At 41.7% G+C, this 27,093-nt stretch overlaps 1 protein-coding gene across 1 annotated transcript in view; it reads right to left on the bottom strand.

Moving 5' to 3' along the window:
• Positions 1-27,093, bottom strand: part of RSBN1L (round spermatid basic protein 1 like) — a 131,772-nt gene that overhangs the window by 62,866 nt on the left and 41,813 nt on the right. The window contains exon 2 of the mRNA XM_073551405.1: positions 18,505-18,621. Within this exon, the coding sequence (XP_073407506.1) occupies positions 18,505-18,621 (117 nt within the window). The remainder of the gene's footprint in view (positions 1-18,504; positions 18,622-27,093) is intronic.

Below are 27,093 nucleotides of genomic sequence, written 5' to 3'. Positions count from 1 at the left end.
GGGGCACAGAGGGCGGCTGCTGGGGGGCACAGAAGGGTGGCCGCTGGGGGGCAGAGAGGGCGGCCGCTGGGGGGCAGAGGAGTGGCCGCTGGGGGGCAGAGAGGGCGGCCGCTGGGGGGCAGAGGGGGCGGCTGCTGGGGGGCAGAGGGGGCGGCCACTGGGGGTAGAGGGAGTGGCCACTGGGGGGGCAGAGGGGGCGGTCCAGATACACCCACCAAACTGTATGGCTCATGTATGCATTCAGTGTGGAAAAATTATTTTACAAAGTTACGTGGGGATACAGTGGCAATATAAAGGGGTTGTAGGGATGTGCATTAAGAGATATATAAAGAGGTGGCTGTTGTATACAAGGGGAAAACCTGCCGACTGATTCTTTTGAAGAATACTACTATAAATGTGACGAGTGCTGGAACATGCTAGAGTAAATGTGCAAAAATAAAAATCAAACTTGCATCAAAATTTGTCAACCAAAATCAGAAATAGAAAAGTAATCAGAAAAAACACAGGGATATTTTCTGTATTGGACAAAAAAAAACAAAATATTGTCCGAAGTAGGGTTGTGTAGGACAGTGGCATTTTCATTCAATACACAACAGTGTTATGTACAATTGTTTAGTAGCCCATTTTGAATGCTCTACCTTGGGGCTACTGCATCAATTTAACAGTAATACAAAAAAATACTGCATGTGTGAACCAGTCTATGACAACAAATTGTACAGTCATTAATACACTGAGTCCCCTGCAAAGCTGAGTATTTTTCAGACGTGTTTTTAATGTGTGGTCTTGAAGTGGTGCACGGTCACATTTGGGGATACACTATAGCACCCCATGAAGTTCTATGATACCAGAAAACCTATTGTCGAAAATGATGACTACCTTTGAAACACAGACATCAAGGTACTAAATCAATGTATAATGATAAACCGAGCCAAAAACCTGGTACAAAAGAGGGGCTTCATTCATCAAGTGTATTTTGGCATTTGAACTAGAAAACCATATAAATCTAGTCAAAGTGACACTATGCTGATAAATAATTAACCTGAACAGCATAGATATGGGCCTGGCAGGCATACATGTCGGCAGATTTATTTTCAGGCCTTTTGTCTCCAAGCATTGAGGTAAGGTTGAATTACATGGTTAGTCTGCACAAGCTGCAGAAAAACCTATGATTATCTTAATAACAGTTTCTTCATAAAACTCTGGCTGCAACGAACATCGCCCAAATACTACAAAATGTAGAAAATCTATCAAATATATGACATTCCCAAAGAGCTAAAATTATCAGCTACTCTGGTTAAATACTCGTACAGGCCCACAGAACAAGGTATTTTAACAGAAAATGTTTCTTTCCACATGGAACCCGGAAATTTTTCTTAGAAGTCATGTTTCTATACATTCTCACAACATATTACACAAATGCTCAACTAATTGCGAAGGAACAACTCACATCAATGTACAACAACACAATAGTGGCTCTGAGTATAAATCCAATTAAAAATAATTCTTGTTCAAATGTAAATATTAAAACAGAGACTACACAAGCAAAAATTAGGGGAGCTGGATGACAGACATATGTTTAAACAAAAGAATAAGTACAGTTATCCTAAACCCTTCATCCAGTTTTAATGTGGATACCCTCAAATGAAAGCTGAAAGTCTGAACTTCAACTGCATCTGAATTGTTTTGTTTAAAATTCATTGTGGCAACGTCTAGAACCAAAATTAGAAAAATGTTGTCTCTGTCCAAATATATATGGACCTAACTGTATCTACAATTCTTGAATACATTTATGCCAAAAGTGCATGAAGCATGCTAGCTTATCATGAATACAATAATAGTTTCAGTATTAACCCCTTCCTGACATGAGACGTACTATCCCGTCCATGGGACCCGGGCCCCTATGCCCATGGACGGGATAGTACGTCTACCGCGATCAGCGGCGCCCACATGGTGAGCGCCGCTGATCGCGGCCGGGTGTCAGCTGATTATCACAGCTGACACCCGGCACAATGTGTCAGGGGCGGTCACGGACCGCCCCCAACACGTTAACCCCTTGCACACCGATCGCGGTGTACCGGGGGTTAAAGGGAAGCATCGGCAGGGAGGGGGCTCCCTCCGTGCTTCCCTGAGCCCCCCACTGCAGTGCAATGTGCAGCGCTGCTGCCGGGGGCTCCTTTCCTGCAGGCCCCCGAATCTAAGATGGCGACGGGGGCCTTCGGGGGCCTGCAGGAAGCTGGCTTCCTCAGTGCCTGCAAAGCGCAGGCATGAGGAAGCCTTCTGCAGTGCCTGTGACAGATTGCTGATCTGTCACAGTGATCTGTGATGTGACAGATCAGCGATCTGTCACAGGACAGTGATGTTCCACCTGGGACTATTTAATAAAGTAAAAAAATAAATAAAAAAAAGTGTTAAAATAAATTAGAAAAAAAAAAAAATATTCCCCCAAATAAATCCATTTTTTTTAAATAAAAAAAAAAACAATAAAAAGTACACATATTAGGTATCGCCGCATCCGTAACGACCCGCCCTATAAAACTGTCCCATTAGTTAACCCCTTTAGCGAACCCTTTAAAAAATAAAAATAAAAAACGAAGCAAAAAATAATGATTTATTATCATACCGCCAAACAAAAAGTGTAATAACGCGCGATCAAAAAGACGCATATAAATGTCCATGGTACCGCTGAAAACGTCATCTTGTCCCGCAAAAAACGAGCCGCCATACAGCATCATCTGCAAAAAAATAAAAAAGTTATAGCTCGCAGAATAAAGCGATGCAAAAATAATTATTTTTTATATAAAATAGTTTTCATTGCATAAAACCGACAAAACATAAAAAAAAAAAAAAAAACCTAAATAAGGTATCTCTGTAAGCATACTGACCCGAAGAATAAAACCGCTTTATCAATTTTATCGCACGCGGAACGGTGTAAACGCACCCCCCCAAAAGAAATTCAGGAAACGCTGGTTTTTGTTCATTCTGCGTCCCAAAAATCGGAATAAAAAGCGATCAAAAAATGTCACGTGCCCCAAAATGGTACCAATAAAAACGTCAACTCGTCTCGCAAAAAATAAGACCTCACATGACTCGGTGGGTCAAAATACGGAAAAATTAGAGCTCTCAATATGTGGTGATGCAAAAACTATTTTTACAATAAAAAGCGTCTTTTAGCGTGTGACAGCCGCCAAACATAAAAACCGCCATGAATAGTAAATCAAACCCCCCGTTATCACCCCCTTAGTTAGGGAAAAATAATAAAATTAAAAAAATGTATTTATTTCCATTTTCCCATTAGGGCTAGGGTTAGGGCTAGGGCTAGGGTTAGGGTTAGGGCTAGGGTTAGGGCTAGGGTTAGGGTTAGGGATAGGGGTGTGTTGGGGTTCGGGTTGGAGTTAGAATTGGGGGTTTCCACTGTTTGGGCACATCAGGGGCTCTCCAAATGCAACATGGCGTCTGATCTCAATTCCAGCCAATTCTGAGTTGAAAAAGTCAAATGGTGCTCCTTCCGTTCCAAGCTCTGCCATGCGCCCAAACAGTGTTTTACCCCCACATGTAGGGTATCAGCCTACTCAGGTCAAATTGCAAAACAATTTTTGGGGTCCAATTTCTCCTGTTACCTTTAGGAAAATAAAAAATTGGGGGCAAAAAATGATTTTTTTATTTTCACGCCCAGGCGTTATAAACTTCTGTGAAGCACTTGGGGGTTCAAAGTGCTCACCACACATCTAGATAAGTTCCGTGGGGGGCCTAGTGTCGAAAATGGGGTCACTTGTGGGGAGTTTCAATAGTTTAGGTACATCAGGGGCTCTCCAAACGCACATGACACCCGCAGACCATTCCATCAAAGTCTGCATTCCAAAATGTCACTGCTTCCCTTCCGAGCCCCGACGTGTGTCCATACAGTAGTTTTCTCCCACATATGGGGTGTCAGCGTACTCATGACAAATTGGACAACAACTTTTGGGGTCCAATTTCTCCTGTTACCCTTGGGAAAATAAAAAAATTGGGGACTAATTGATCATGGTTGTGGAAAAAATACGATTTTTTTATTTTCATGCCCGGGCATTATAAACTTCTGTGAAGCCTTTGGGGGTTCAAAATGCTCACCTCACATCTAGATAAGTTCCTTAGGGGGTCTAGTTTTCAAAATGGGGTCATTTGTGGGGGGTTTCCACTGTTTAGGTACATTAGGGGCTCTCCAAAGGCAACATGACACCCGCAGACCATTCCATCAAAGTCTGCATTCCAAAACATTACTTCCCTTCCGAGCCCCGACGTGTGCCCATACAGTAGTTTTCTCCCACATATGGGGTATCAGCATACTCAGGACAAATTGGACAACAACTTTTGGGGTCCAATTTCTCCTGGTACCCTTGGGAAAATAAAAAAATGGTGACTAAAAGATCATGTTTGTGGAAAAAATACGAATTTTTTATTTTCACGCCCGGGCGTTATAAACTTCTGTGAAGCACTGGGGGGTTCAAAGTGCTCACCACACATCTAGATAAGTTCCTTGGGGGGTCTAGTTTACAAAATGGTGTCATTTGTGGGGGTTTCCACTGTTTAGGTACATCAGAGGTTTCCCAATCGCGACATGGTGTCCGATCTCAATTCCAGCCAAAAACGTCAAATGGCGCTGCTTCCCTTCCGAGCTCTGCCATGCGCCCAAATAGTGGTTTACCCCCACATGTGGGGTATCAGCGTACTCAGGACAAATTGCACAATAACTTTTAGGGTCCTGTTACCCTTGGAAAAATAAGAATTGAGGGTGAAAAGAGCATTTTCGTGGAAAAAATATGATTTTTTAATTGTACGGCTTTATGTTATAAACTTCTGTGAAGCCCTTGGGGGTTCAAAGTTCTCACCACACATCTAGATAAGTTCCTTAGGGGGTCTAGTTTCCAAAATGGTGTCATTTGTGGGGGGTTTCCACTGTTTTGGTACATCAGGGGTTTTCCAATCGAGACATGGTGTCCGATCTCAATTCCAGCCAAAAACGTCAAATGGCGCATATTCCCTTCCAAGCTCTGCCATGCGCCCAAATAGTGGTTTACCCCCACATGTGGGGTATCAGCGTACTCAGGACAAATTGCACAATAACTTTTAGGGTCCTGTTACCCTTGGAAAAATAAGAATTGAGGGTGAAAAGATTACTTTTGTGGAAAAAATATGATTTTTTAATTGTATGGCTGTATGTTATAAACTTCTGTGAAGCCCTTGGGGGTTCAAAGTTCTCACCACACATCTAGATAAGTTCCTTAGGGGGTCTAGTTTCCAAAATGGTGTCATTTGTGGGGGGTTTCCACTGTTTTGGTACATCAGGGGTTTTTCAATCGCGACATGATGTCCGATCTCAATTCCAGCCAAAAACGTCAAATGGCGCTGCTTTCCTTCCGAGCTCTGCCATGCGCCCAGATAGTGGTTTACCCCCACATGTGGGGTATCAGCGTACTCAGGACAAATTGCACATAACTTTTAGGGTCCTGTTACCCATGGGAAAATAAAAATTGGGGTGAAAAGATCATTTTTGTGGAAAAAATATGATTTTTTAATTGTACCGCTGTACGTTATAAACTTCTGTAAAGCCCTTGTGGGTTCAAAGTTCTCACCACATATCTAGATAAGTTCCTTGGGGGGTCTAGTTTCCAAAATGGGGTCACTTGTAGGGGGTTTCAACTGTTTAGGTACATCAGGGACTCTCCAAACGTGACATGGCGTCCGATCTGAATTCCAGCCAATTTTGCATTGAAAAAGTCAAACGACGCTCCTTCCATTCTGAGCTCTGCCATGCGCCGAAACAGTCGTTCCCCCCCACATGTCAGGTATCAGCGTACTCAGGACAAATTGCACAATAACTTTTGCAGTCCAATTTCTCCTGTTACCCTTGGTAAAATAAAAAAAATTGAACCTGAAGTAGTTTTTTTGTGAAAAAAAGTTAGATGTTCATTTTTTTTTAAATATTCAAAAAAATTCCTGTGACGCACCTAAAGGGTTAATAAACTTCTTGAATGTGGTTTTGAGCACCTTAAGGGGTGCAGTTTTTAGAATGGTGTCACTTTTGGGTATTTTCTATCATATAGACCCCTCAAAGTGACCTCAAATGTGATGTGGTCCTAAAAATAAAATGGTGTTGTAAAAATGAGAAATTGCTGGTCAACTTTTAACCCTTATAACTTCCTAACAAAAAAAAATTTTGGTTCCAAAATTGTGCTGATGTAAAGTAAACATGTGGGAAATGTTAGTTATCAAGTTTTTTGTGTGCTGTATCTCTGTGATTTAAGGGCATAAAAATTAAAAGTTGGAAAATTGCGAAATTTTCAAAATTTTCACCAAATTTCCGTTTTTCTCACAAAAAAACGCAAGTTATTTGAATGAAATTTTACCACTAACATGAAGTACAATATGTCACGAGAAAACAATGTCAGAATCACCGGGATCCATGGAAGCGTTCCAGAGTTATGACCTTATAAAGGTACAGTGGTCAGAATTGTAAAAATTGGCCCGGTCATGAACGTGCAAACCACCCTTGGGGGTGAAGGGGTTAAAGGGAATCCGTCACCCTCTTTTTTGGCCTTTCAGCTGCCGGCATAAACATCGGGGGCTTATCTACAGCATTCTGTAATGCTGTAGATAAGCCCCCGATGTAACCTGAAAGAGAAGAAAAACATGTTATATTATACTCACCAAGGAGGGTGGTCCGGTCCGATGGGTGTCGCCATCCCGTCCGGCGCCTCCCTTCTTCATGCAATGACGTCCTCTTCTCCCGTCCTGTAATGGCTCCGGCGCAAGCGCACTGCTCTGCCCTGTTGAGGGCAGAGCAGAGTCCTGCAGTGCGCATGCGTCGGGAGAGGTCTGGCGCCTGCGCACTGCAGAATTCTGCTCTGCCCTCAACAGGGCAGAGCAACGCGCATGCGCCGGAGCCATTACAGGACGGGAGAAGAGGACGTCATCGCATGAAGAAGGGAGGCATCGGACCGGACCGCCCACCTCGGTGAGTATAATATAACGTGTTTTTCATCTCTTTTAGGTTACATCGGGGGCTTATCTACAGCATTACAGAATGCTGTAGATAAGCCCCCGATGTCTATGCCAGCAGCTAATAGGGCAAAAAAAGGTGACAGATTCCCTTTAATAGCAAAGGTTTTAAAGTTATCTACATAATGTTACCAATGATTAGAGCATTATTAAAGATACAATGTAGTACTTACACATTTACCACTTGGAAGGGCGAAGGGGAGCAATGGTAACAGTGTAAATGTGTAAGTACTACATTGTATCTTTAATAATGCTCTAATCATTGGTAACATTATGTAGATAACTTTAAAACCTTTGCTATTAACACAAACTATTAGTGTACTCATGATAAGCTAGCTTGCTTCATGCACTTTTGGCATAAATTTATTCATGAATTGTAGATACTTATTCTTTTTTTAAACATATGTCTGTCACCCAGCTCCTCCTAATTTTTGCTTGTGTACTCTCTGTTGTTTCAATATTTAAATTTGAATAAAAATTATTTTTAATTGGATTTATACTCCGATGTTATTCTCACAACATAGCTATACATGTACTGCCTGTCTTCAGATTGATGCAAATATAGCTATAGTTTCCTTTCCCATAAAGACTCTCCTCTAATTTTATTTTAAAAATGCTATTTACATTTTAATTCATGATAACACAATTTTTCCTTTCTAAATCCACGAAGAAAATTTTTGGTATACAAGATGCCGCCCATTTGACCAACAGCAGCAGCAGTTTAGCTGCTCCCTTGCATGTTGCCAAGCTGTTACTTTATAAATATTAAAAAAAAACACTGACCGTCACATCCAAACATAAATCAGGTCTGAACAGGTGCTTACCTGGAGTTGCCAACTCGTATATATTCAAACAAATAAGGCAGCACTATAGAGCATGTAAATATGAAATATGAAAATTTAATTGCATTACTGCATTAGAAATAAGAAAAATTGAGAATGTTTGGCATATAAATTGGCCAATTCATGTGTACCTGGCAGCCACAATAAGGTGATTCTTGTTGCCAGGACCTAACAATGCCAAACCTCTCTTAAACAGTCTACATCTCTCTGTGAACTGAACATGAATCTTCTTTTAGGGTATGTGCACACGTTGCGGATTCCTGTGCGGATTTTTCCGCGCAGAATTCACAGGTAAAATGACCTGCGTTTTACCTGCGGATTTTCTGCAGATCTCCTGCGGATTTTCTGCAGATTTTGTGCGGATTTCGCCTGCATTTTTACACCTGCGGATTCCTAGAATGGAATAGGTGTAAAAACGCTGCAGAATCCGCACAGAGAATTGACATGCTGCGGAAAATAAACCACTGCATTTCTGCACGGAACTTTCCGCAGCATGTGCACAGCGGTTTTTGTTTTCCATAGGTTTACATGATACTGTACATCCCTTGGAAAACTGCTGAGGATCCGCAGGATCAAATCCACTGCCGATCCGCAGCCAAATCCGCAATGTGCACATATACCCTTAGACTGAAGGTTCCTGCTGCAATTAAAAGCACCTAATGCTAGGGTGGAGTGCTCAGTCAGAAGGCTAATACATACAAATATCAAAAAAACTGACCGTCACAGCCAAACATTAATCAGGCCTGAACAGGTGCTTACCTAGAGTCGCCAACTCATATATAATCAAACAAATAAGGCAGCATACTGCAGCGCTACAGCATGCAAATATAAAATATGAAAATTGAATTGCATTACTGCACTAGAAATATGAAAAATTGAGAATGCTTAGCGCATAAATTGGCCAGTTCATGTGTACCTGTATCCTACCCCTCCACAGAGACAGACTTCAGTCTAAGAGGATTCATATTAGGTTTACAGAGAGATGTAGACTGTCTAAGGATATGTGCATACGTTGCAGATTTGCCTGCAGAATTTTCTGCACAGAATTTGCACCTCTTGGCAGAAAAAGCAGGTAAAAATCTGTGTGGTTTTTATGCGGATTTGTATGCGTTTTTGTAAGCTAAAGATCTATTCTTTGACAAAAAAAAGTTGTGATGTAATTTCTTTGTCAAACCTCATATTTTGCATACTCTATTGAAGAATAATGATTACACACACAGATCTATAGATAGATACATGGATTGATATAGCCAACTATCTATAGATAAATCTATAGAACATGCACACAAACTTCCCTCCTCCTGATCTGCAGCGTTTCTAGCACCCACATCCGCAGATCTTTTTTACATCTGCGGTTTTGCGGCAGATTTGACTAACTCAGTGCAAGTCAATCAGTGCAGAAACGCTGCAGATCCGCAAAAAGAATTGACATGCTGCAGAAAATAAAATACTGCGAATCCGCGCGGATTTTTCCGCAGCATGTGCACAACAAATCCCCATTTCCCATAGATTAACATTGGCTGTGCACAAAACAGCAAATCTGATGTGAATCTGTGCGGCCAAGACCGCTGCGGAACCGCATCTAAATCTGTGACGTGTGCACACAGCCTAAGACAGGCCTGCATTAGGTCCTGACAACGAGAATCGCCTTATCGTAGCTGCCAGGTACACATGAATTGGCCAATTTAAGCACTAAGCATTTTCAATTTTTCATATTTCTAGTGTAGTAAATGCAATTCAGTTTTCATGTTTGCATGCTATAGCGCTACAGAGTGCTGCCTTTAATGTTTAATTGTATATGAGTTCACTAAGCAAGTCCTATCAGTTTAATTAAACACAGCTGGAATCCAGTGAAGGAGTAGAACCATCTCAAGGAGGATCACAAGGAAATGGACCACATGTGACTTAAATATAACTGTCTGAGCAAAGGGTCTGAATACTTATGACCATGTGGTATTTCAATTTTTCTTTTTTAATAAATTTGCAAAAATTTCTACATTTGTTTTTTTTCAGTCAAGATGGAGTGCAGAGTGTACATTAATGAGAAAAAAATGAACTTTTTTGAATTTACCAAATGGCTGCAATGAAACAAAGTGAAAAATGTAAAGGAATACTTTCCGTACCCAATGTAAAGATACAGTGCATATTAGATAATTAGCTGGAAAAAGCATCTGTACAATGGCAGATATCACTGGAAATCTTAGAGGCTAGTTTTCTGAAAACTCCCCTATTAGGCTATGTGCACACGTCCGGAATTCCCGCGGAAATTTCGGCGGGAATTCCATGCAGCGGGAAATACGCGAGAAATCCGCATTTTTAATTCCTGCGGAAAAACTAGCGTTTTGCAAGCGTAATTAGCTTGCAGAATGCTAGCGTTTTCCAAGTGATCTGTAGCATCGCTTGGAAAACTGATTTACAGCTTGGTCACACTTGTCAAACAGTGATGGACGAGTGTGACCAACCTTTTACTATTGAGGCTGCGTATGCAGCATCAGTAGTCAAAAGATCTAATGTTAAAAATAATAAGAAAAAAAATAAAAAATCATGATATTCTCACCTTCCGGCGTCCCCCGCAGTGTTCCCAGCATGTCCCGTTCCCAGGGATGCCTTGCGACAATGACCTCTGATGACGAGACCGCGACGTCATCAAAGGTCATTGTCGCAAGGCATCGCTGGGAACGGGAGATGCCGGGAGCATCGCTGAGGCCTGGTGACGCTGCGAGAGATGCCAGAAGGTGAGAATATCACGATTTTTTAATTTTTTTTTTTTTTAACAGGGATATGGTACCCAGAGCCCGGAGGACAGTCTCCTCTCCTCCAGACCCTGGGTACCATCCGCAAATTTTCTGCTTACTTTTCGCATGGTGGGCACAGCCACATGCGGAAAGTAAGTGGAACAATGCATTCCTATGTGTGCGGATTTTCCCACGATTCCGCACAAAGAATGAACATGCTGCGTATTTTTCTGCGATACAATTCCGCCGCGGAAAAATACGCAACATTAGCACAGCATGTGCGGAATGCCATAGGATTGCATGGGATGCTTTGTTTTTTTATCAGCCTGTTATTCGAGATTTCATGAGCAGCTCATGAATCCAAATTGACACTACAGGCCTCACCAAAATCACTTTTTCAAAGTCTTCAGCGACAATATAACTGTTATGGTGGCCCAGACAAATTTATATCACCCCTCCACCCCCCAATTTTTCACCCAAATTCCCATGTCATCATACACCAAACGGATGTCTGTAAGGCTAGTTTCACACTAGCGTTTCCTGGAGATGCGGAGGGATGTGCATGGCCACTAGACCAAGGCAGTGTTGACTTCGACAGTGGAAAAAAAAGCTCACGTGACATCACAAGTTATAGGCAGCAGCGCCCAGGCAATCCCAGACAAGGGCATCGAGGATTTGGGGTTAGGCGAGTATAATGAGTTTTTATTTTTATTTGAATACGTATATAATTTTATATTTATTTTTTTGCTTATTTGATTTTAACTGTGAGTACAGGCGCTGGCAGATGCGACCACATCTCCCATCAGCAGCACCTGCTGTCACTGTTATCAGTGACAGCAGATGTAGCCCAATGGGAGCAGTAGTCTCATCAGCCCACGCCTGTGGGTCCCAGTCACAGCTGCGGGTCACACTGACATGACAGCATGATCCTGCGGCGCTGTGACCGACAGTCTGCGATAGCGCTACCACAGGTCCCAGTCATTGGCTGCGGGGGTCACGCTGACATCTGACAGCATGATTCCGCAGCACTCTGACCTGCAGTCCTACCGGTGGAAGCTACCACACCGGTGTTTCCCATGCTGTCACACAGAAAGTGGTAAACACCATAGGAAGCCAATAAAACACAAAGGAAAAACTTAGCAAATCCGCAAACATTTTTATACCTGTGTTTGTGCTGCGGATTTGACTGACTCACTTGAAATCAATGGGTGCAGAAACGCAAAAAGAATTAACATGCTGCAGAAAAAAAACGCACTGCAAATATGGATGGAAATTTACTGATCATGTGCACAACATTTCAGGATTGTCATTAAATTACCTTGTATAAGGATGCCATTAAGTTTTTGGACCATTTCCACGTGGAAAAAAACGCAGCAAAAATGCATCAAAAACACATGGTGTGTACATAAGGCTCCGTCACACTAAGCGACTTACCAGCGATCCCGACACCGATATCAAGGTGTCAGGATCGCTAGTAAGTCGCTACGTGATCACTGGTGAGCTGTCACACAGACAGCTTCACCAGCGATCAGCACAGCGATGCCGAGCGCCCGGCATCGCTGGCCATCCCTGTAAAAAATAGAATCAAAATAAAAAATATAGTTATTCTCACCTTCCGACGTCCCGTTCAGCCATCCTACCTCTCTCCACGCTCCGGTCCCAGTGATCCTTTGCGAGAATGACCGCGAGATGTCACGGTCTCGTGGGATAACAAAGTCTCGCGGTCATTCGTGCAAAGCATCACTGGGACCGGAGCGTGGAGAGAGGCAGGATGGCTGAACGGGACGTCGGAAGGTGAGAATAACAATATTTTTTATTTTTTTTATTATTTTTTACACCTGATCGCTGGTCTCCCGCCTGTCACACACAGCGATGCGTGCTGGCCAGCGGGAGACCAGCGACCAAAGAAATGTCCAGAGGTTTCTTCCAGCGATCAGCGATCCCGGCAGGAGGGCCGCTCGCTGATCGCTGTCACACACAGCGATCTCGCTGGTGAGATCGCCGTTACGTCACAAAAGTTGTGACTCAGCAGCGATCTCGCTACTGAGATCGCTTAGTGTGACGGGGCCTATAGCCTTACCCTTCTGTAAAAAAAAAAAAAAAAAAAGGACTGCGATTTCTGACACACAACCAACACGTATGTAAAACAATTGTGTCCACGAAGCTTCGTGTCAAAAATGTGGATGCAGGAAATCAACTTCCATAAAACCGTTTCTAAAGCCTTAGGCCTGTTTCACACTTCAGTTTTTTTGTGTCAGTTAAAATCCGCCAAAATTGCGGAAAGCGGATCCATTGCTAACTGATGTGAACTGATGTCACCGGACCGTGTTTTTGACGGATCCGATGAATGAAGAATTTGAAAGGAGGGAGAGAGGGAGAGAATTTTTTCTGTTCGCCAGAAATGATTTCAGGGTTAAATTTCCGGCTGACTTCATCCCTCCGCAGCTCCAGAAAACACTAGTGTGAAACTAGCCTAAATGCAGCAGGAATGATGACCTTTTAGGGCATTGTGCTGCATATGGGCATAATCCGAAAACCAGAGCTTCAGCAATACTGGAGTGCTGATATTCTCTACAGTACACCGGTATACCACATGGCACTGACAATGACACTATTAGAAGTGATCCAAGAATGTTTGCGCTATAGTGGTAATGCGCAGTGTCCTACCCGAGACGATCCAAATTTTGATTGCCTATATAAAATTTGCCCAGTGGTTAACCACTACAGCAGAAAATTTGCTGTGGGGTACACACCCCAGAGGTACATCGCTATTGATGAATCACTGATTTCATAGGGAGGCTGAAATTCCGACAATACCTGTCCAGTAAGAGGGCCAGGTGTGGAATTTAACTTTACAAGCTGTGCGAGAGTACCTCACAGTACACCTACAGATTTGGGGTATATGAAGGGAAGGACACAACGATTGACCCGCATTGAATGAAACCTTGTCCTGGCGGTGAGAAAATTTTGTGGGAATTGCTGCACTCACTGTTGGATAAGTGTTATCCCCTCTACAAAGATAACTTTTAAGAATAAGAAAAAGAAAAAAATGTTCACAGGAACCAATCATGTAAAAAATACAAAATTTTATTGACAGAGAAAAACAAAAATTAACAGGTATTAAAAAGTGGGAAAGCAAAAATTTGGCAACAGGAACCCATCACATATTGTACAGAGATTGTACATAAAAACTGATGGACTAACTACACAGGATATTACATGAAACAAGAGAGATAAAATTCTTAGTAGAAAAATATTCTCCTAAAGAAGTGTGAAGGACTACAAAGAACCCTATTTATGTCAATTTTTGGTTTGCCATTTTACTATTATTTTTTCATCTATTGTATTTGGTACATTTTTTGATTTGATGCCTTACTTATTGACCCAACCCCTCCTTTATAGATAACTTTTACACCAGAAACCCCCTCTTCAAGACCCTCTCAGTCAGAAGAACAGTTGTATGCTGAACCGTGCGGGAAAAAAAAATCAGAGAGACCTCCCTAAGCCGCTAAATGGGCAACTGCTGAGAAAGGGCAAAAGCAGAGCCCAATGCAGCGACAACATACAGGTGGTCAAGTATAAGGACAAGAGGGATGTCTTTATCTTGACCACTATATACCGTGACAACAGCTCCCTTGTCACTGTCCTAACTACAATAACAGAAGTCCCAAACCCAGATTGTATCTTAGAATACAATAAGTATACGACGGGTGTAGATCTCTCAGATCAGGTCCTCAAACCATACAGTGCCATGCAAAAAGCTAGTGTATGGGACAAAAAATTGGCTGTGCACATTGTACAGATGGCACTGTAAAATGCTTTTGCGCTGTTTCCATCTGCAGGCAATAAGGGACCTTCCTTCAGTTTCAGGAGGTAGTCATCAAGGCCCTAATGGTTGACACACAGGAAGATGATAGTCCCAGTACTTCTGAAACTGATGGTGCCCGTATCATACCAGGTCAACATTTTTCCAGCAGAGGTTCCCCAAACAATGCAGAAGAGAAGATCACAGAAAAGGTGCAGAGTATGGTCCAAGAAGCAAATTTGAAAGGGCACAATTTACCATTGTAAAACCTGCCCTGAGAAACCTTGTCTGCCTTAAGAATTGCTTCAAAGAATACCACACATCAGAAAAACTATAACTTTTGTTTTTACCCTGTTAATTCAGCAACGTTTATAATCTGATGTATTCCGCACAACTTACACATACCCAAAAGCATTGTCATCATTACAGTACCTATGCCTTTAGATAATTCCTTGAGGGGTGTAGTTTAAAAAATTGGGTCATTTGGGGGGGGATTTCCACTGTTTAGGCACACCAGAGGCTCGCCAAACGCGGCATGGTGCATATAAGCCATTCCATCAAAATCCGCGTTCCAAAACATCTCTCCCTCCTTTCCGAGCTCGGCAGTGTGTCCAGACAGTACTTTCCCACCACATACTGGGTATCAGCGTACACAGAAGAAATTGCATAACAATTGTAGGGGTCCATTTTCTCCTGTTGTCATTGTGAAAATAAAAAATTTGAGGCTAAAGCAACATTTTTGTAGAAAAAATTTGATTTTCTTATTTTTACAGTTCAACGTTATAAGTTTCTGTGAAGCACCTGGGGGCTCAAGGTGCTCACCACACAGCTTGATACACTCCATGAGGGGTCTAGTTTCCAAAATGGTCTCACTAGTGGGGGGTTTCCATTGTTTAGGCACATCAGGGGCTCTGCAAACGTGACATGACGTCCATTATCGATTCGCAGCCTATTTTGCGCTACAAGAGTCAAATGGTGTCATTTCCCTTTAGAGCCCTGTCATGCACCTAAACAGTAGTTTTCCACCACATATGGGGTATTGACGTACTCAGGAGAAATTGCACAACAAATTTTGTGGTCCATTTTCTCCTTTAATCCCAAAATTTGGGGTTAAAGCACCATTTTTATGGGAAAAAGTAAAATGTTCATTCTTTCCTTCCACAATGCTTTAGTTCTCGTGAAGCAGCTGAAGGGTTAATAAACTTCTTCAATGTGGTTTTGAGCACCTTGAGGGGTGCAGTTTTTAGAATGGTGTCACTTTTGGGTATTTCCTGTCATGTACACCCCTCAAAATGACTTCAAATGTGAGGTGGTCCCTAAAAAAAATGGTTTTGTAAATTTTGTTGTAAAAATGAGAAATTGCTGGTTAACTTTTAACCCTTATAACGTCCTAAGAAAAAAAAATTTTGTTTCCAAATTTGTGCTGATGTAAAGTAGACATGTGGGAAATGTTATTTAGTAACTATTTTGTGTCACACAACTCTCTGGTTTAACAGAATAAAAATTCAAAATTTGAAAATTGTGAAATTTTCAAAATTTTCGCCAAATTTCCGTTTTCACAAATAAACGCAAAAATTATCGACCTAAATTTACCACTAACATGAAGCCCAATATGTCACGAAAAAACAATCTCAGAATGGCTAGGATGCATTGGAGCGTTCCTGAGTTATTACCTCATAAAGGGACACTAGTCAGAAATGCAAAAAATGGCCTGGTCATTACGGTCAAAATAGGCTGGGTCATGAAGGGGTTAATGGGAATTTATCACCAGCTTTTCATCACGTTATTTAAAGGGAACCTATCAGGTTCCCCATGCTCTCTAACCCAGCACCATTCACTTTTGTATCAGTAAATTCTGTGCCTATATGTTTGGCAATGCCTATGCCTTTATAATGTTTTTAGTCAAAAATTAGGTTTAAAAAAAGCATTTATATTGTCCCCGTTATCTATTGTAATTAGGGCTTTGACTAGTCAGTGGGGTATTAGTTGCCCCAGACTAGTCAGCCCTGTTTCCGCCCTTGTGGGCGTGATAACAATTTGCAGGAACGGGCGCCATCACCAGCCCCTACAAATCTCATGCAAGTACGCTAGACATTTCGGCAGAATAACTGCTGGGTGTACGCTTCCCGGCTTCAGAGGTGCACTGAGCATGACCGGAAGGTCAGAAGATAGCTCATGGTCATGTGCAGTGCAACTGTGAAGTCGGAGAACCGTACGCTTAGTTTCTGAGGTGCACTGTGCATGGTCGGAAGTTCAGGAGATGGCTTCTGGTCATGCGCAGTGAGCCTTGAAAGCCAGGAAGCGTACACTCGGCTGCAGAGATGCAGTGACGCTGTCTGTATAGACAGCGCAAGTGCACAGACTTACAGGGGCTAGCAATGATGGCAGCCCCTCCAAATTATATAATCACGCCCACAGGGGCATGATAACAAGGAAAGAGGGCTGACTAATCTGGGGCAACTAATGCCCCATCGACAAGTCAATGCCCTAATTAGCATAGAAAACAGGGACAATATAAATGCTGTTTTAAACCTAATTTTTATCTAAACACATTAAAGGGAACCTGTCAGCAGGATCGTGCACAGTAACCTACAGACAGTGTCAGGTCAGCGCCGTTATGCTGATTAAAATGAGACCTGGGGTGATGAAATCCGTCTTGTGGTTGTTTAATCTTTGTTTTCAGTTTTGAGTTAATGATATGCCCGTTATCGGGATGAGGTTGTGCGGGGGGGAAACTTCCCTCAGTTACCTGCCCCCTAGTTTATAAATGAATATTACATATATTTGTGAGGGGGGAAATCTCCTGAAGGCAGGCGCCAGCGCTGCAGCGCCTGATCACATATGTACTGTCTATATAATTCATTTGTTTGAGGTTATCCTGAAATTCATAAAAAAATCCACCATCTTGGAGGAGGAAATTTTTTTTTTCTCTACAAGGATGGCGCTGCTGGCACCTTTTTTTTTTTTATTATTCTTTAAAGAATTTCAGGATAGACTCAAGTAAATGAATGCGATCAGGCTGCAGAAGGTTTTTTTTTTCCCCAAGAGATATAATATTCATTATGTAAACTAGTGGGCAGGACACTGAGGGATCAGTGACCTGTCAGAAGCCATACAGATAAATACCTAACCAGAGCACCACATGAAGACCCCCCCCCCCCCCCACCCACAGGCTGCCCCAGAGCATATCATTAAATCAAAACTGAGAGTAAAGATTATAACAACAACCACAAGATGGATTTCATCACCCCAGATATTTTAATCAGTATAACGGCACCGTCCTGACACTGTGTGTAGGTTACTGAGTACAATCCTGCTGACAGGTTCCCTTTAGGATCAGCATAATGTAAAGAAGTAGACCTCAATTCCACTGACATGTAACTAACTAGGGCTGCTTGCTGTAGTTTTGGCAAATTCACCATTTTATAAGGCGACTACCACTAGAGGACTAGTAAACCTGCTGCCAAGAAGTCCTTCATATTCATGAGCTCTGTATAACCCCACTCCCGTCACCGATTGGCAGTTTTCTGGTACACTGTGCATAGACAGAAAGTTGCCAATCAATGGTGAGAACTGGTAGATCGGTAGCAGATAAAACAGTGATTTTATAAATGACACAATCGCAGCAGAGTAAGTGACACATCACAAAAAGTCATGCTGCTCTCTCAAAGTGGAAAAAAGGCTTGGTGACAGGTTCCTTTTAATGTGGCTCAAGTTGCAGTCTGTCTGCAAACATTAGGTTTAGTAATTAGCCATGTGACTTTTAGCACCACAATAGGCTATCAGTTTGCCGTTGATTCGCCTACTTTTTCTATGTATATTCCATCTCACTGTTTTAACTGCATGAATAATTAAAAAAACCAAACATTTAATACATGTAGTTGTTGGTGTCGATTATTTAGTTGTAAGTGGCATTTGTCAGCACACCCGAGCACATTACTAGGTATACTGCTGATATTATAGGTCCATTACTAGTGCCATTGTAGATCCGAAACCACTAATCTACACTGGGACAACAAAGAATCAATGTGGAGCTTTCAGTGTTAGCCATTTCAATGCATAGGACACAGCCATGGACATATTATACCTTTCTGTAGTAACTTCACTTCTCCATTCTCTTTCTTGGAATCGTTCATCAGTTTATGTTTCTTTTTCTCCTTCTGTTTCTCCTTATCTTTGATCTTGATTTTTTCTTTAATCTCACCTTTGAAAAAATAATTAAACCAGTATTATGGGTTTGGAAGATAAATGTTGAAGAAATAATGCAATCTCTTTAGGCAACAGAAATTCTGAAGTTAAATGGAAGGTGTCTTTTTTATGTAAATGGGGATAGTGTCTGAAGAAAAAGGAAACTGTCCAATTCTGCTCATTATACCAAGCATTTACCTAGAAGAAGCTGCAACACGTCAGCTGTTTGCCTATAGCCCTGAATCACAAAGCAAAATAGACATTTACTGGTTTATATTTGTGCTAAAACAGTATCCGGATGTTAAAAAAGAAATTATATCAACTGGGACGTATTGTGTAAAACTGGTAAACTCACATAGGTCAAATTATTCAGGTAGTAGATAATATATTGCATCAGCAGATAAATGCTCCAAGTAACTGCTGAAAGCAGGTAAACAAATGAACATGTGGCACAGAAAATATAAATACGCAGTAGAGTACCTTAATGTTGGCTTTTAGGATGTGGACAATAGAGTGTTCCCCTGGAAGGTCCTATATAGAACGGGACCCTTGTTCAGACAGATGTCCGAGTCCCAATGTAGATCAAGGCGCAAATTGCCAGTTGGTGCCAGGAAAGAAGATGATAAACATAAAATATGGCTGACAGCACTTCCAGGATCAGGAGACGCACACTCTAAGTCCAGGGACCCAGTTGGACATCAAAAGTCACAAACAGTAATGAAGCGCAGCATCCATTCCAGGTGAAAAAACACGTAGAAATTTATTTCGCCATGAAATCATGCAACGTTTCGACCATCACATGGTCTTTTTCAAGCATAGTATAAAACAACAAAGACATAAAATACAATACAAAAATGGTACAATCTTAATAACACAACACAACACAATAATGGAAAAGGTCACTAGGATTGGCGCCGTTTTTGATGACTACATCCATTGGCTGATTGTTTTTTTGTTGATACTTTTTTGTATGACTACATAGGATTGGTGGAGGGTTGCTATGATACATGGGGACACGGACACATTAGTGGTAACATATATGTGATTGGATGTATCTTTGTTTACCTTTACCATGTGTTGTGTTAAGATTGTACCATTTTTGTATTGTATTTTAAATGTTATGTTTGCTGTGCATTGTAATGTATTTATTTTGTATTTGTATATGTCTTTGGTATATTTGTTGGCTATTTGTCTCACAATGGGCGGACATTAGATGCTGATTGGCCATTTTGGCCTATTTAAGACCGCCTTTGTTGTTTTATACTGTGCTTGAAAAAGACCATGTGATGATCGAAACGTTGCATGTTTTCATGGCGAAATAAATTTCTACATGTTTTTTCACCTGGAATGGATGCTACTCTTCATTACTCTTTGAGGAAAGAAGATGATGTCTCAGGTATCGGACGCTGTCCCAGCCGGTGACAGACGTCCTGCCTGCAGTGTACCACCCGCCTCTTGTGGGCAGTGAAGACACCGAGTGTAGGCTGTAGCCGGTAAGGTGCAGAGGACCTGCAGGGCCTTGCGTGACGTCACGGTCACATGATTGCTCATGTCACTGGCTAAGAAGCGCAGGGAGAAACAAATTACTATCCAAAGCGTTTCGGAATGCGTGGATTCCTTCGTCAGGGATGGTCCATACAGCATAGGTAGTGCTTATATACCCGACATCAATATACCTGGATTAAATATTAAAAGCAGAAAAGTTCGATCCCACTATTCAGGCCATTAGGCATCAGTGTGTTCATTTCAAAAATCCATTTGCTCTCTTCTCTAGACATCTGGTGGATAAAATTTCCCTTTCTCCAATTTTTTTTAACCACTTTAATGCCAGTTACTTTAATGTCTTTAATAGAGCCTCCATGATTCATAGAGAAGTGGTTTGAAAGAGGATGGCTTGTGAATTTTAGCAATATTGCGCAAATGTTCTGCAATCCTTACACTCATTGGACGTATAGTGCGTCCAATGTACAGTTTTCCACAGGGGCATGTGATACCATAGATTACTCCTTTAGTATCACAAGTGATAAAATCTTTAATTTTTATCTCAATAGATTTATTGGCAATAGCAAATTGTTTTTTGGTACCTAGCTTCTTGCAGGGCCCACATTGCTTACTTGGAAAAAAAAACGAAAGGAAGTGATTGTGAATGAACAGTGTCCACCATCAGTGGTTTGGAAATAGAAGGGGCTATAATATTGCCTATTGTTGGCCTTCCTGAAAATGAACCTAGGGTAAATTGATAGTGATTCACAGATAAATTTGTCATTCCTCAAGATGTTCCAGTGTTTATTCACAATTTTTTTTTAAGGATTTTTGTATTGGCATTATATTGCCTGATGATGGGAATTTTTTCCATGATAGAAAAATCACTCTTTTTTTTCTTGATGTCTGAGTAAGTGTTCTCGTGGAATTTCTCTTACTGATTCCTTAATTTTTTGCAAAGAGTGGAGGTCATTCCCTTTATGGCAAAACCTCTTGGTTAGGATCTCCGCCTCCCTATTGAAGTCCTGTATTTTAGAGCAATTCCTGTGAGCTCTTATAAGCTGGCTTTATGAACATTTAGAAGTCAGCTTGGAAGGTGACAGCTGTCTAAGGAAATGAAATTATTGGAATTTGTGGGTTTATAATATAGTTGAGTTTCGATGATATTGTTTTCTAAAAAATCTTTAGATCTAAAAAATTAATTTCTTTGGGGCTGGTGGTAATAGTGAAATTTAAAAAGTAACAATTTTTATTTAGTTCATAAAAAATTCCTTTAATAGAATGGGCCCACCAGATCAGATGAACATGAGATCATCTATAAAACGGTGCCATAGCACCAGGTTCGCCCGTAGCTTGCAGCCAGGATAGATGGTCTCATGTTCCCACCAACACAGGTACAAATTAGCGTAACTAGGGGGCGAACCTGGTGCCCATGGTAGTTCCCCACTTCTGGAAGTAGTAGTGCACTCCGAAACGAAAGTAATTGTAGGTTAAAAAGAAATTTATACAGTCTAGAATAAAATGGATTTGGTCACTTGATACTGTGCCATCTTTAGACATAAAGTACTCTACTTATCCACACCCCTTTTCATGTTGAATGATAGTGTATAGCGAAATTATGTCAAGGGTCCCCAAAATGTAGTGGTCTTGCCACTCTACATTTTTTACAATTCTTAAAACGTGGGTGCTGTCTTTTAAATAGGCCGGGACTGCAGGAACTAATCTTTGCAGATGACAATCTACAAATTTAGATAGGTTGGATGTTAGGCCCCCTATTACTGATCTAAAAGGTCTCCCAGGTGGATTGACTAGGTCTTTGTGCACCTTAGGTAGATAATAAAAGTATGGGACTCTTGGGTGTGAGGTGTTAATGAAATCCATTTCTTGCTTGTTTAAAAAACCTCTTTCAAATCCGCTTCTTATTAAATCTCGTATTTCTGCAAGATAATCGTCGGATGGATCACTATTTAGTAGTTCATAGGTGCGTGTATATGCCAAAATAGGCCAAGATTCTCTTTCATAGTCTACCGTGTTTAGTATAACTATATCGCCGCTGTGTATCAAGGAAACCTAGTGCTTAGGCCTGTTTCACACATCCGTATTTTACCATCAGTCAAAATCCGCCGTTTTGTAAAAAAAAAAAAAAAAAACTGATCCGCCATTTTGCTTGGCGGATCCGTTTTTTTCCCCATTGAGTTGCATTACCGGCGGATTTTGACGGATGGCCATCCGTTGGATCCGTATTTTTTGCGGATCCGCCAAAATTTTGGCGTCCGCCGACATGCCTGGACAGACAATGCAACATTTTTTCGGGCGGCCGGATCCACATTTTACATTGCGCATGCCCAGAGGATTTGCCTCAGCCACAAATTTAACCCTAAACCTGATGTGTGAAACAGGCCTTAGCGCCATTGGTTATGTGTTTTATTTTATCAAAATATGTACTAAGGCCTGTTTCACACATCAGTTTTTTTGGTCAGTCAAAATCCGCTAAAATGGCGGATAACGAATCCGTTCCTGTACTGACCACAACGTTTGGCACCGGACCGTTATTTTAACGGATCCGTCAAAGGAAGAATTTTAAAGGAACCGCTGCCTGGGGAAGGAGAGAGAGAAGGAGAGAGAGAGAATTTTGCAGCCGCTAGAACAGAGTATAGGGTTAAATTTGCGGCTGAGTGAAGTCTTTCGAGCATGCGCAGTGACAAATGCGGATCCGGCCGCCCGAAAATACGTTACATGGTCCGTTCGGGCATGTCGGCGGATGCCAAAATTTTGGCGGATCCGCAAAAAAACGGATCCAACGGATGGCCATCCGTCAAGATCCGCCAGTAATGCAACTCAATGGGAAAAAAAAAAACAGATCCGCCAAGAAAAATGGCGGATCCGTTTTTTTTGCAAAACGGCGAATTTTGACTGATGTACACAAACGGATGTGTGAAACAGGTCTTAGCTGGTGCTTAATGCAAACATGAGTGTGGGTCCTAAATATTATGCAGGAGAGGGAGGACTGGGAGCTTGCATCGCATCCAAATGAAAACCACTTTGGGCTGAGTTCATTGATCCACAGGTGGGTGCATGAATACGCTGGTGAGCACGGCAGATGTCCACAAGAAGAAAAAGTTCGTTCAGCACACCGGCATAAATGAAAAAAACTTTATTAGGCTAATATGCCATATTAAAATGCAAAAAACACCTGACGCGTTTCCGGTGCACAAAGGCACCCTTTGACTAAGGGTGCCTTTGCGCCTAAATATTATGGTCACTTCTGACATGGTGGACAACATTTTTAATTTTTACATGTTACCAATTGCTTCAAGTAAAAAAAAAAAAAAAAAAAAACATTGAAAAACATTTCAAGCTGCATATTTCTCCAGTAATATGGAGTCTTCATTCTGCTCCTATTCTCAGGCCTTACCCATTAATACATGCTGGCTATGAGGCCTGTGTCTGTAGGGTGCTGCTGCCTTCACTAGCTCTCGTGCATCAGTACAGCGTTTTTCCAGAAGTTTCTCCTCTGCCTTTGTTACCTCCAGCCCCAGCACATGGGACTATGCTATCGTCTCTCTTCTATTTCATTTCTGCACCAATATTACAGCTGCAATCCAGGAATTATGGAGGCCATACACAAACTATTGTAGGTTCATAGCTTTTCACAATTCTGCCAGTCTGGGTAATAATCAGACCATAGCCAAGCGGAGTTTGTCAGATGCAATATAGGCACAGAAATGCACCCATAGTATGCTGAAACTGGTCTATTATGCTATGGCTTAGCCCTGAGCTCACAGCAGCCAAGAGTATTGTGTAGTCAGAATCACATCAAAAGCAGCAGCACAGCCGGCTATGTGGGGGTTAGACTCTACAGCAACAAAAATGGGGATACACAGTGTGCAGGTGTGTGTATTATGTAATATATACATACATACATACATATATATATATATATATATATACACACACACACACACACATACAGTACAGATCAAAAGTTTGGACACACCTCATTCAAAGAGTTTTCTTTATTTTCATGACTATGAAAATTGTAGATTCACTTTGAGGGCATCAAAACTATGAATTTACACGTTGAATTATAGAATTAACAAAAAAGTGTGAAACAACTGAAAATATGTCTTATATTCTAGGTTCTTCAAAGTAGCCACCTTTTGCTTTCATTACTGCTTTGCACACTCTTGGCATTCTCTTGATGAGCTTCAAGAGGTAGTCACCGGAAATGGTTTTCACTTCACAGGTGTGCCCTGTCAGGTTTAATAAGTGGGATTTCTTGCCTTATAAATGGGGTTGGGACCATCAGTTGTGTTGTGCAGAAGTCTGGTGGATACACAGGTGATAGTCCTACTGAATAGTCTGTTAGAATTTGTATTATGGCAAGAAAAAGCAGCTAAGTAAAGAAAAATGAGTGGCCATCATTACTTTAAGAAATGAAGGTCAGTCAGTCCCATAAATTGGGAAAACTTTGAAAGTGTCCCCAAGTGCATTGGCAAAAACCATCAACCGCTACAAAAAAACTGGCTCACATGAGGACCGCCCCAGGAAAGAAAGACCAAGAGTCACCTCTACTGTGGAGGATAAGTTCATCCGAGTCACCAACCTCAGAAATCTCAGGTTAACAGCAGCTCAAATTATAGACCAGGTCAATGCCACACAGAGTTCTAGCAGCAGACACATCTCTACAACAACTGTTAAGAGGAGACTTTGTGCAGCAGGCCTTCATGGTAAAATAGCTGCAGGAAACCACTGCTAAGGACAGGAAACAAGCAGAAGAGACTTGTTTGGGCTAAAGAACACAAGGAATGGACATTAGACCAGTGGAAATCTGTGCTTTGGTCTGATGAATCCAAATTTGAGATCTTTGGTTCCAACCACCATGTCTTTGTGCGACGTAGAAAAGGTGAACGGATGGACTCTACATGCCTGGCTCTCACCGTGAAGCATGGAGGAGGAGGTGTGATGGTGCTTTGCTGGTAACACTGTTGGGGATTTATTCAAAACTGAAGGCATACTAAACCAGCATGGCTACCACAGCATCTTGCAGCGGCATGCTATTCCATCCGGTTTGCATTTAGTTGGACCATCATTTCTTTTTCAACAGGACTATGACCCCAAACACACCTCCAGGCTGTGTAAGGGCTATTTGACCAAGAAGGAGAGTGATGGGGTGCTACGCCAGATGACCTGGCCTCCACAGTCACCAGACCTGAACCCAATCTAGATGGTTTGGGGTGAGCTGGACCGCAGAGCGAAGGCAAAAGGGCCAACAAGTGCTAAGCATCTCTGGGAACGCCTTCAAGACTGTTGGAAGACCATTTCCGGTGACTACCTCTTGAAGCTCATCAAGAGAATGACAAGAGTGTGCAAAGCAGTAATCAAAGCAAAAGGTGGCTACTTTGAAGAACCTAGAATATAAGACATATTTTCAGTTGTTTCACACTTTTTTGTTAATTATATAATTCCACATGTGTAAATTCATAGTTTTGATGCCTTTAGAGTGAATCTACAATTTTCATAGTCATGAAAATAAAGAAAACTCTTTAAATGAGGTGTGTCCAAACTTTTGGTCTGTACTATATATACATACACACACACACACATATATATATATATATATATATATATATATATATATACACACACGCACACACAATATACACATATATATACACACATACACACATAAAATAACAGTAATGGAAAAAAAATTACACACGCTGCTCAAAAAAAATAAAGGGAACACTAAACTACCACATCCTAGATATCTCTGAATGAAATATTCCAGTTGCAAATCTTTATTACATAGTGGAATGTGTTGAGAACAATAAAACATACAAATGATCAAAGTAAAATATAACGAATATCCCATGGAGGTCTGGATTTGGAATGATACTCAAAACTAAAGTGGAAAATCAAATTACAGTCTGATCAAAATTCAGTAGAAATGCCTCATGACAAGGAAATGATGCTCAAAAGTGTGTGTGTCCTCCAAGTGCCTGTATGTTCTCCCTACAACGACTGGACATGCTCCTCGTGAGGCGGCGGATGTTCTCCTGAGCGATCTTCCTCATAGACCTGGATTAAAGCATCAGTGAACTCCTGGACATTCTCTTGTACAATGTGGCGTTGGTGAATGGAACAAGACATGATGTCCCAGATGTGCTCAATTTGGATTCAGGTCTGGGGAATGGGCAGACCAGTCCATAGCATCAATGCCTTCATCATGCAGGAACTGCTTACACTTCAGCCACATGAGACCAAGCATTGTCATGCATCAGAAGAAACACAGGGCTCACTGCATTTGCATATGGTCGCTTGAAGATCTCATCCCTTTACCTAATGACAGTCAGGGTACCTCTGGCTAGCACATTGAGGGCTGTGCAGTCCTCCAAAGAAATGCCTACCAAGACCATTACTGACCCACTGCCAAACCAGTAGTCATGCTGGAGGATGTTGCAGGCAGCAAAATGTTCTCCACAGCATCTCCAGACTCTGACACATGTGCTCAGAATGAACCTGCTCTCAACTGTGAAGAGCACATGGCGCCAATGTCGAATCTGACAGTCTTGGTGTTCTCTGGCAAATGACAATCACCCTGCAAGGTGTTGGGCTGTAAACCCAACAACCATTTGTGGACGTCCGGCCCTTATACCACTCTCATGGAGTTTGTTTCTGACAGTTTGAGCAGAAACATAGATGCTAGTGGCCTTCTGGGGTTATTTTTCAGGGCTCTGGCACTGCTCCTCATTGCACAAAGGAGGAGCTAGCGGTTCTGCTGCTGGGATATTGCTCTCCTACGGCCCCCTCCACATCTCCTGGTGTACTGGCATGTCTCCTGGTATCAGCAAAATGCTCTGGACACTGTGCAATAGATGCTGCTGGAGAAAATATCGCTAATAGTGTCTTATCCAAGATGAAACTGGTTTAATACAATCAAATTGTACTCACCAGGTTGAACTTAGATTGAGCTTATAGCAATATACGCTGCAGCAGATCCACA

The sequence above is a fragment of the Dendrobates tinctorius genome, unplaced genomic scaffold (genome assembly GCF_039654945.1).
Source record: "Dendrobates tinctorius isolate UK_male_01 unplaced genomic scaffold, ASM3965494v1 ptg000176l, whole genome shotgun sequence".
Taxonomy (NCBI): domain Eukaryota; kingdom Metazoa; phylum Chordata; class Amphibia; order Anura; family Dendrobatidae; genus Dendrobates; species Dendrobates tinctorius.
The sequence above is the reverse complement of the archived record's forward strand: the minus strand, read 5'-3'. Positions and strand labels throughout refer to the sequence as shown.